The sequence below is a fragment of the Rhincodon typus genome, chromosome 15 (genome assembly GCF_021869965.1).
Source record: "Rhincodon typus isolate 14 chromosome 15, sRhiTyp1.1, whole genome shotgun sequence".
Classification (NCBI taxonomy): domain Eukaryota; kingdom Metazoa; phylum Chordata; class Chondrichthyes; order Orectolobiformes; family Rhincodontidae; genus Rhincodon; species Rhincodon typus.
This window is the reverse complement of record NC_063346.1, coordinates 1807461-1818294: the sequence shown is the minus strand read 5'-3', so window position 1 is coordinate 1818294 and position 10834 is coordinate 1807461. Positions and strand designations below refer to the sequence as shown.

General features: G+C 44.8%; 1 protein-coding gene across 1 annotated transcript in view; it reads left to right on the top strand.

Annotated features, from left to right (window-relative positions):
• LOC109938053 (large neutral amino acids transporter small subunit 2-like) overlaps positions 1–10834 on the top strand; it is a 45690-nt gene that overhangs the window by 29257 nt on the left and 5599 nt on the right. Inside the window, 4 exon segments of the mRNA XM_048605937.1 lie at positions 1858–1983; positions 3101–3254; positions 4039–4162; positions 9156–9259. Of these exon segments, the coding sequence (XP_048461894.1) occupies positions 1858–1983; positions 3101–3254; positions 4039–4162; positions 9156–9259 (508 nt within the window).

The window sequence follows — 10834 nt, the reverse complement described above, 5'->3', positions numbered from 1 at the left end:
GTGGGAGGAAACCAGAGCACCTGGAGGAAACCCACGCAGACACAGGGAGAATGTGCAAACTCCACACAGTCACCTGAGGGTGGAATTGAATCTGGGTCCCTGGTGCTGTGAGGCAGTCCCAATATTCTGATGACTTTGCTGAATTTGCTTGTAGCGGTGTTCAGAAGGTGCATCAGTGTTTCTTCAGCAGCTCCAGATGATTGGAACTCCTGGTCTGCTTCCTGGTCTCTGAAGCATTGCTGTACCACAGCAGTGTGATAACTCTCTCCCCAACCACACTGTGACCACCTTCACCTGAATGTGATTACCAAGTTGTTTTTGCAAGTGATCTGATGTTGGACCATGGGGGAACAGCCTGTGTGCGGTTTAGGATTGTGCCAGATTAATTTGTGATTTTTTTTTTTTGCAGGCAAAATGTAGAGAGGGAGAAAATTTTATACCAAAACTGTAAAATAGTGCAGCAGATTGAGACCATTCTGCCCATCAATTCTTTATCAGCTTTTTTGAAGAGTAATACAATTAATCTCACTTGCTTGGCCTTATCTATATCCCTGCAGTTTCTAGTCTTCAAGTCTCCAACCAAATCTTTTTTGGAAGGTTCTTATAGAAACAAAGTCAGAAATCTCACAACACCAGGTTATAGTCCAACAGGTTTATTTGAAATCAAAAGCTTTCAAAGCCTCACTCCTCCTTCAGCTGTCAGTGAGAGAGGCAGTATCAGACTCAGAATTTATAAGTAAAAGATCAAAGGTTCAAACCACTGATGAGGATGTATTAAACAAACCTAAGATGCTGTTAAATCTTTAATCATTTAGAAGGTTTTAATTGATTAATATGTATATGTAAAACCCGAATTCCTTTCAAGTCACTGTCCTGAAAGAACTAAAGGTTTTATCAGTGAAAAGAAGAGATGACATTTTAGGTCAGACAATGCATGTTAGACGTGAGGCCTTGTTTAGAATCTGTTTGTGTTTTGGTTTGGAGTCAGACTGGTTTTATTTCTAAAGTGGGAATTTATAAAATGTCACATTGACTGACTGTCCTCGCCTGCAGCTTATGACAGAGACAACGTTGGCCAAGTCACATGGGTATCTGCCGTGCACACGTGGTGGGTGGTGTTCCCACGTGTGAGGGTAGATTATAGAAACAGCTTCTCCTGCCTTATGCTACAGGAAAGATGTCGTTAAACTAGAAAGGGTTCAGAAAATATTTACAAGGATGTTGCCGGGGTTGGAGGGTTTGAGCTTTAGGGAGAGGTTGAATAGGCTGGGGCTATTTTCCCTGCAGTATCGGAGGCTGAGGGGTGACCTTATAGAAGTTGAGAAAATCATGAGGGGCATGGCTAGGGTGAATAGCCAAGGTCTTTTCCCCAGGGTAGGGGAGTCCAAAACTAAAGGGTATAGGTTTAAGGTGAGAGGGGAAAGATTTAAAGAGAGACCTAAGGGGTAGCTTTTCCAGTCAGAGGGTGGTGCATGTATGGAATGAGCTGCCAGAGGAAGTGGTGAAGGCTGGAACAATTACAACATTTAAAAGGCATCTGGATGGATAGATGAATAAGAAGGGGTTAGAGGGACATCGGCCAAATGCTGGCAAATGGGATTAGGTCAGATTAGACTATTTGGTCGATGTGGACAAGTTGGACTGAAGGGTCTGTTTCCGTGCAGAATGGCTCCATGATAGGGACAGCATGGGGTTAGATACAGAGTAACGCTCCTTCGACATTGTCCCCATCAAACACACCCAGGACAGGGTCAGCACAGAGTCACATTTACCTGGAGGTAGGTGGGATTGGAAAAGACAGTGTTTGAAAAGTGATTGAAATTTGTGGTGTACCTCACTGTGTTGGTGTTCCCGCAGTGCTGCTGACCTGGGTGAACTGTTTCCGTGTGCGGTGGGTTACCTGTGTCCAGGACCTCTTCACCGCTGGCAAGCTCCTGGCCCTCGGCCTCATTATTGTGATGGGCTTTGTGCAGATCTGTAAAGGTGAGTGACACATTGCAGGAAAAGGGAATTGAAATGGCACCCTATGTAATGTGGAGAACGCACATAGCTCCAACACAGTGCTAACAAGGACACAAACCAGTCATACACCCCTCTCGATTCTTATTCCCATTAAAAGGGTCTGAGATATGTAAAGGAAAAAGGAAGTGGTACCATGTGGAGTGACATTGCAAACTTTTCACTGTACTCCTGTACTTAAGTACATGTGACAATAAAGATTGAATCCTAAAAAAAGAAATTTAATTGAGATTTTTACTCACCAGTAACCATCTTCCACTGTTCCCAAAAGGCAGAATTATCCCTAGTGTGGCGTGTGTGTGAGCGTGTGTGTGCATGTGTGCGTGTGCATGTGTGCGTGTGTGAGGGGGTAACCTCCCTGGGTTTATACTCTGTGCCACGACTGATAAAGGTGAGAATCCCATTTGCCTTCTGACCCTCAGTCAGACAGACAGGATCCCACACTCACAGCATTGAAGATGATGCAGCTAGTTCTGGCAGTCGCCCTAGCCCTCAATCAACATGAATCAACATCCCTCTATTAATGAAAGCTAACACACCATGCGCCTTCTTAACAACTCTATCCACCTGGGTTGCAGCTTTCAGGGAACTGTGAACATGAACCCCGAGATCCCTCTGCTCCTCCACACTGCCAAGAATCTTTCCATTAACCCTGTATTCTGCTTTCAAGTTTGTCCTTCCAAAATGAATCACCTCACACTTTTCAGGGTTAAACTCCATCCGCCACTTCTCAGCCCAGCTCTGCATCCTATCAATGTCCCTTTGTAACCTAGAACAGCCCTCCGCACTGTCCACAGCGCGACTCACCTTCGTATTGTCCGCGAACTTACTATTCCACCCTTCCACTCCTACATCCAGATCCACATGGAAAATGTGTTTGTTATGTTGTTCGTCGAGGGGGTGAAGGAGCGGGTGGAACAGAACCTCATTGTCTGAAACACAGTTTGGGGCAATCTGTGGATGTGAAAGATGCTATCTAAATTTATCTTCTTTATCTTACTGCCTGGATGTTATAGTGTGTTATTGGCTGCGAATCTGTGCTTTGTACATAACCCACAGACTGAATTCTCTCTTTCTCCAGGTCATTATGAATTTCTAAAGCCCAGTAACGCGTTTGACATTCAGACAGCTCCTGAAGTTGGTCACATAGCGCTCGCTTTCCTCCAGGGCTCATTCTCCTACAGCGGCTGGAACTTCCTGAACTATGTCACAGAGGAGCTGGTTGACCCATGCAGGTAGTGCCAGGATAAAGGGCTCTGTGAGCTTTCAAACTAGTGCCCAGCTCAGTCCTCCCAATTACCATGATGTACAATGGGGGCCAGTGACAATAGCACTGTCCGCTCACTCTTCGCTGCTGACTGACTGAGTTTTAGGGTGGATTAGATATTACTGGAACTCCCTCCTGAACAGCACTGAGTGTGTACCTAGCCCATTCTGCCCATTGAGCTAGTCCTACCATTCAATACCATCATGGCTGATTGAACACTTCAATACCTTTTACACACCCCATTCCCGTAACCCTGTTCCCCACTGGGAATCAGAAATCAATCAATCTCAACCTTAAACAAACTCAAAAACGATCTTCCACAGCCCTTTGTGTTAGAGAGTTCCAAAAGGTCACATCCCTCTCAGTAAAATAACTTCTTTTGTCCAAGTCTACCTGAAAACATTCCCCTCACAACACACATTTCTGCTTAGCTTAGTTTACTTGCCCACATTAACCTATCATTATCTCTCTAAACTCGATGGATCCCTCTCTTAACCTGCCTTTCCACCTAATCTTTGTACATATACATCTTCCAACCTGTTAACATTAAAGAAATATTCTGCACATCAGTTTCTCCAATCAAAGTGGATAACCTCATATTTTCCCACTTTATATTCCATGGTTCCATGCTCTCGCCGACACACTAAGCCTGTCCAAATCCTCCTGAAGCTACTTTACATGTTTCTGACAACACACATCCTCATGGTCTTGATGTTCTGGGTGTTGTAATCCCAAACTGTTCTTCTTTTCAGGAATATTCCTCGTGCCATCTTCATCTCCATCCCCCTGGTGACCTTTGTTTACGTGTTCTCCAATGTTGCATATGTCACTGCAATGAGCCCTCAGGAACTGTTACACTCTGGAGCTGTCGCTGTGGTAAGTGAAGCCTGTTGATCAATTGGGTTTTCTGACCAGCCCAATGTTACCAAGTGAGGAGGGAGCGAGGATTTCTCTCTTGATCGTGTGGAGCTCCTCAAGTTCCATTTATTACCAGAAGGGTTACAGATTTCAGGTCTCTCCCACACCCTGGCCCCAATCAGAGAGCATCTTGCAAAGAGCATTTATTATTCCTCCCTAACTCGTTAACTACTGGACTAATTAGTCAATTAGAAAATTAAGCATTGTCAACCACATTGCTGTGGGACTGGAGTCACATGTAGGCCAGACCAGGTAAGTACAGTACGTTGCCTTCCCTAAAGGGGATATTAGGCAATCGATCACTGAATGGTCACTGTTACTGAGACCAGCTTTCAATACCATATTTATCCATTGAATTTAAAGGGCCCTCAGGTGCTGTGGTAGGATTTAAACTCATGTCCTGAGCTCATTCACCTGGTCCCTGGATTCCTGGCTTAGTGACAATCCCACAATGCCACCATCACCCTGCGCCTTTACAAAACTCTGGTTAGGTCCCAGCTGGAATATTGCACCTAGTTCAGGTCACTGCACTTCAGGAAGGATGTGAGGCTCTTCGAGAGGGTGGAGTGGAGATTTATCAGAATGGTTCCAGGGACGAAGGATTTTAGTGACAAGGTTCGGTTGGAGAAGCTGGGGTTGTTCTCCTGGGAGTGCAGGAGGTTGGAGGGAGATGTGATAGAGGTGTACAAGACAATGGGAGGTTTGGATAAAGGAGACAAGGAGAGACCATTCCCATTGGCTGAGGACACAGGGGCTGGGGGATTTAATTTAAGGTACTGGATAAGGGTGTGAGGAAGAACATTTCTAAACATTGCTAACAAGACACATGAAGTCAGAGCTTTCTGTCTTCGTCATTAGGATTGAAACACAAGGAAACACAACTTCAGAAAGGAAGCACCATCATAGATGCCAGTCTAACAGTTGTAACCCTCTGATCCACAGCATGGGCTCTTAATACAGAAAATAGTCAGTTTTTTTAATTCCCCTGACAGCATTATCTCACTCAGAGCTTTCTATGTGCTCTCAGCTCCTTACTCACCTCTCAAAATTATTTTGTTTAACCCTTTTGACTTCAATATTGGTTTACCCAGTGGTTTCCTTAAATTCTGAAAACTTTATGTATATGACCAGGGCAGTGACTACAATACAGCTGATACAGATTTCTTCCCATTGTCATAATCCTGAGAAGGCTCCTCAGACAGTAAAGCATAAATAGTCTGAGCTTTGCCTGCCAACTAGTTCCACTCCTCATTTGCAGAATTCATTTGCTGAGCAATATTCTCAAATGACATAGAGTCATAAAGTAATACAGCATAGAAACAGGCCCTTCAGCCCAAACTGGTCCATGCTGACCATGGTGCCCGCTCAGCTAGTTCCAACTGCCAGCATTTGGTCCGTATCCCTCTAAACCCTTCCCATCCATGTACCTATCCGATTGTTTTTTTAAATGTTGCTATTGTACCTGCGTCAACCACTTTCTCTGGCAGCCCGTTCCATATACTCACCACTCTCTGTGTGAAGATGTTGCCCCCAGGTCCTTCTTAAATCTTTCCCCTCTCACCTTAAACCTATGCCCTCTAGTTTTCAATTCCTCATCCCTGGGAAACAGACTATATGCTGCATTCATCCTATCTATGCCCCTCATGATTGTATACACCTCAATAAGGTCACCCCTCATTCTCCTATGTTCCAAGGAATAAAGTTCATTCTGGCCAATCTCTCCCTATAAGTCAGGCCTCCTAGTCCTGGCAACATCCTCGTAAATCTTCTTGCCCACTTTCCAGTTTAACTATGTCTTTCCTATAACAAGGTGACCAAAACTGCCCACAATACTCCCAAGTGCAGCCTCACCAACGACTTAACATAATGTCCCAACTCCTATACTCAATGCCTTGACAGATGAAGGCAGCGTGCTAAATGCCTTCTTCACCATCCTGTCCACCTGTGACGCTGCTTTCAACAAACTATGTATTTGTACTCCTAGGTCCCACAATACTCCTTAGGACCTTCCCATTTACTGTATAAGTCTTACCTTGGTTTGACTTTCCAAAGTGCAACACCTCACACTTATCTGTATTGATCCTCAGCCCAATTCCCCATCTGATCCAGATCCCTCTGTAATTTTTGATAACCTTCATCACTGTCAACGATACCTCTTAATTTTGTATCATCTGCAAACTTACTAATCATGCGTTGTACATTCACAATCAGATTATTTATGTAAATAACAAATAACAACGGTCCCAGCACCAACCCCTGTGGCACACCACTGTCAAAGGCCTCCAGTCCAAGAAACAACATTCAAACATCACCCTCTGCTTCCTACCATCGAGTGAACTTTGAATCCAATTAGCTAGCTCTCCCTGGATCCCATGAGACCTAACCTTCATGACCAGCCTGCTGTGTGGGACCTTGTCAAAGGCCTTCCTAAAGTCCAGATAGACAACATCCACTGCCCTACCCTCATCTATCCTCTTGGTTACCCCTTTGGAAAACTCAAAGATTTGTCAGACATGACACAAATCCATGCTCATTATCTCTAATCAGACCCTGACTATCCAAATATTGGTTGATCCTGTCCCTCAGTATCCTCTCCAATAACTTGCCGACCACTGATGTCAGGCTCACTGGCCTGTAATTCCCTGGCTGGTCTTTGCTCTCTTTCTTAAATAATGAAACAACATTAGCCATCCTCCAGTCTTCCGGAACTTCAGCAGCGGCTAAAGGTGAAGCAAAAATCTCTGCCAGGGCCTCTGCAATTTCTTCCCTAGCCTCCCACAACATCCAAGGATGGACTTGATCAGGCCCAGGGGATTTATCCACCTTAATGTGCTTTAAGGCTGCAAACACCTCCTCTCTGGTAACGTGTACACGGTCCAAAACATTCCCACGTGTTTCCCTTATTTCCTTAACATCAATGATTCTCTCCTCAATAAATAGTGAGGAGAAATAATCATTAAAAATCCCTCCCCCATCTCCTTTCGGTTGGGCCAGTGCAAGCTGAAAGCTGAAACATTTCCTGGCTGGGTTGCAAATTATGACTCAGTTTCTCCTGACCAGAGCCTGCATTAGCATTTCATATCTCCTGTTTCAATTCCAACATTTAAGATAATACTCGGCTTCCCTCACTTTAACCCTCTCTTGTATTTCTAACTCTAATTTTCTCATTTCCATCCTTTTTGTTTCTATTTCTCTTTAGCTCTGTCTGCTCTTTCTTTGTCATTTTCTTCCCTTTGGTGTTCCATCACCAGATTTCTTAATTCCCTCAAGTTCAAGAGCTTTAACCTCAATTGAATATCACCTGACTCTGAAGTTTCATTATCCAAAGCGCAGGTTAGGTGGATTGGCCATGCTAAATTGACCAAAGTGTTCATGGTTGAGCAGGCTAAGTGGGTTAGCCATGGGAAATGCAGGGTTTCAAGGATAGTTTAGTGTGTGGGTCTGGGTGGAATACACTTCAGAGGGTCGGCATGGACTTGATGGGCTGAATGGCCTGTTTCCACGCTGTAGGTTTGCTATGATTCTAGAAGTAATTAGACTCTAGCTAGAAATAAACAATTATAAACCATCAGCATATAACAGCATGAATCAAACTAACTCCTTTATAAACTCTCCTTTATACACAGTCAGATAAATGTGACAAGTTGAAAAAACATGAACATAGAGCATGAGAAAACAGTTCAGGAATCCTTGTTCTGGAGAGCCACCAAGCTGGTTCTTGCTGATTGGTTGGTTTCTTATTGTTCTGAATACTTTCACCAGTTTGTAGGAGGTACAGGATGGCTCATTCATTTGCAGAAGTTTTCTGATTTATCAGTTAAAAGCCCCACAGCTTGCAGCAGCCATTGAGGGAAAGAGAAAATGGTTCCCTCAGATTTAAAGTGGCTTTTGCTGCAGAGAACAGAGAGACAGATCCTGCGCTGGTGGAGATCCAGTCACTTCTCTGTATCTTGTTCCTGTGCCCAAGCAACCAGTTACCTAAGAACAAAGCAAACAGGCAAAAGACTTTCCCATCAGTAACTAGTCACTAGTCCACAGACCAATCAACTTCTTATGCCAGCCAAAGCTCCATCTGTAAACCCATTGGCTCCAGTCCATCTGCAAGCTAACCTTCACTGGCTGCTTATACAAACAGCTCTTTGTACAATGCTCACCATGACGGTCAAGGGACTCGCTTTACAAAGCGTGCTGCAACAGTTCTTTCTCATTTCAGTCCACAATTTCAAAAGGCATGAAAATAAAAAGTCACAGTCTTTACAATTCTCTGACCAGTGTCAATAGCTGCTCAGCCCTGACCTTTAAATCCTGTCAGAACGTTGTAGGTTTCAATGACATCGCCCCGTAGTCTTCAAAAAGCCCAGAGAATATCGACTGTATTTCCTCAGCCTCTGATCACCGGGCATCCACTGAAACTTCACCGTCTCACCTCCAATGCATTTTTAAAAATAGCCATACATGGAATTTAGGCATTATGGGCTAGGCATTTATTACCCTTCTCTCATTGTCCTGGAGAAGGTGGTGGTGAGCTGAATTATTTCCAGAAGGATTTGAATTAGCACTGGAGGGAAATAAACCTATGGGGTAATAGGGATCTAGTGGGGAGAGAGTTCTGACTGGCTTGCCCTACAGGGAGCTAGTATGGATTTAATGGGCTAAATGGCCTCCTTCTGTGTTCTAATAACTGTAGCTATATGATAAAGAGCAGGGGTGTTGTCCCTAGTGGTCTGGCCAATAACATACCCTCAAATAACATCTCTAACAAATGGCTTCTCAGTTATTTTCACAGAGCTGCTTGTGGGATCTTACTGTGCACATGTTGCTGCTGTATTTGCTTTACAACATCAATGGCTACATTTCAGCCAACTATTCAATTGGTGTGATGCATTCTGGGACATCCCTGGGGCTGTGAAAGTTGCTATATAAATGTAATACCTTCTTTTTGTTCTGCCAGACCTTTGGTGAGAAGCTGTTGGGATCGATGCCATGGATCATGCCATTCTCCGTTGCCCTGTCAACATTCGGGGGAATCAATGGATACCTATTCACATCATCCAGGTCTCTCCACTCCAGACTCGGTGCTGCCAAACCTCTGGCTCCTGACCCACTGAGTTCCCAAGCCCAGGCCTGTCCTGAAGCTGAGTTTCTGGGTGGTTACCAGGAGGAAGGCCCCTGGGATAATGGTGGTGGGGGGTTACTGAGGAGTGTGTGTGTGTGTTTGTGTGTCTGAGAGCTATCACATCCTGTCAAAGACAAACTGTTCGACAGGCAGAATACAGTCATTGTATTGGATGGTAAGAAGTCTATCTGCTCTCCAATTGGCTTGGGGGACACTAGGCAGCATGAGAATAGACCAATAGCAGGACAGTATGAAAAGGGTGGTCAGCTGACATTATCCCCTGGATGACATCCAACTTGGGCCAGCTCAATGGCAGCATAGAACAAGGCGCAACATGGCCAATGTGTACCCCGTCCGCACTCACAACACCCACCTTTCAAAACCCAGCAAATAGGAGCAGGAGTAGGCCATTCGGCCCATTGAGCATGCTCCACCTTTTTTTGTTGTTTCACAGGATCTAAGCATCAATGGCCAGGCCTGCATTTATTGCCCCATCCCTAAAAGTTAAGAGTCAACCGCATTGCTGTGGGACTGGAGTCACATGTAGGCCAGACCAGGTAAGGATGGCAGTTTCCTTCCCTAAAGGACATTAGTGAACCAGATGGGTTTTCCTGATAATCAGCAATGGATTCATAGTCATCATTAGCCTCTTAATTCCACATATTATTGAATTGAAACCAGGACCCCAGATCATTATCAAGTCGCTGGGTTCACAACCTAGAGGTAATACCACTAAACCATCACAAACACTCTCAATACAGTCCCGGATGATCTGGGCCTTCAGACCCCTTTCCCATCCTTTCCCGATGTCCCGCCATTCCCCAAGATCCCAGCCTTAAAAATATTCAGTGATGCAGCATTCACAACTGTCTGGGACCAAGAGAATTCCAAATATTCACAGCCCTCTGAGGGAAGACATTTCTCCTCATGTCAATCCTAAATGATCATCCCGTTTTCTGAGAGCTCCTGGATACTCTGAGCCGCTCAGTCCTGACCTTTAAACCCTGTCAAAACCTGTAGGTTTCCACGACATCACCTTCAGTCTTCTAAACCCCAGAAACTTCACCATCTCCCCTCCGACCATTCCTTCAATATGGAAACTAAAACTGCACACAGTGTTCCAGGTCTGCTGTTACCATCGCCCTTTATAAATGTTGCCCGACTTCCTCATTCTTGTGCTGAGCCCTGAATCCTAACTTTCAGCTTTCTTTGTACAAGTACACACAACTCCCTCTGAGTGTCAATATTTCAGACTTCAAGTGGTCGTGGGTTTGGAAGGTGCTGTCTAAGGATCTTTGGTGAATTTCTGCAGAGCATCTTGTAGATGGTACACACTGCTGCTACTGAGCGATGATGGTGGAGGGAGTGGATGCTTGTGGATGTGGTACCAATCAAGTGGGGGCTGCTTTGTATTTTTCATAAGCATCCTGGGAGTGTTTGATGGGTGACAGTGTAGAGGGAGCTTTACTCTGTATCTAACCCCGTGCTGTCCCTGTCCTGGGAGTGTTTGATGG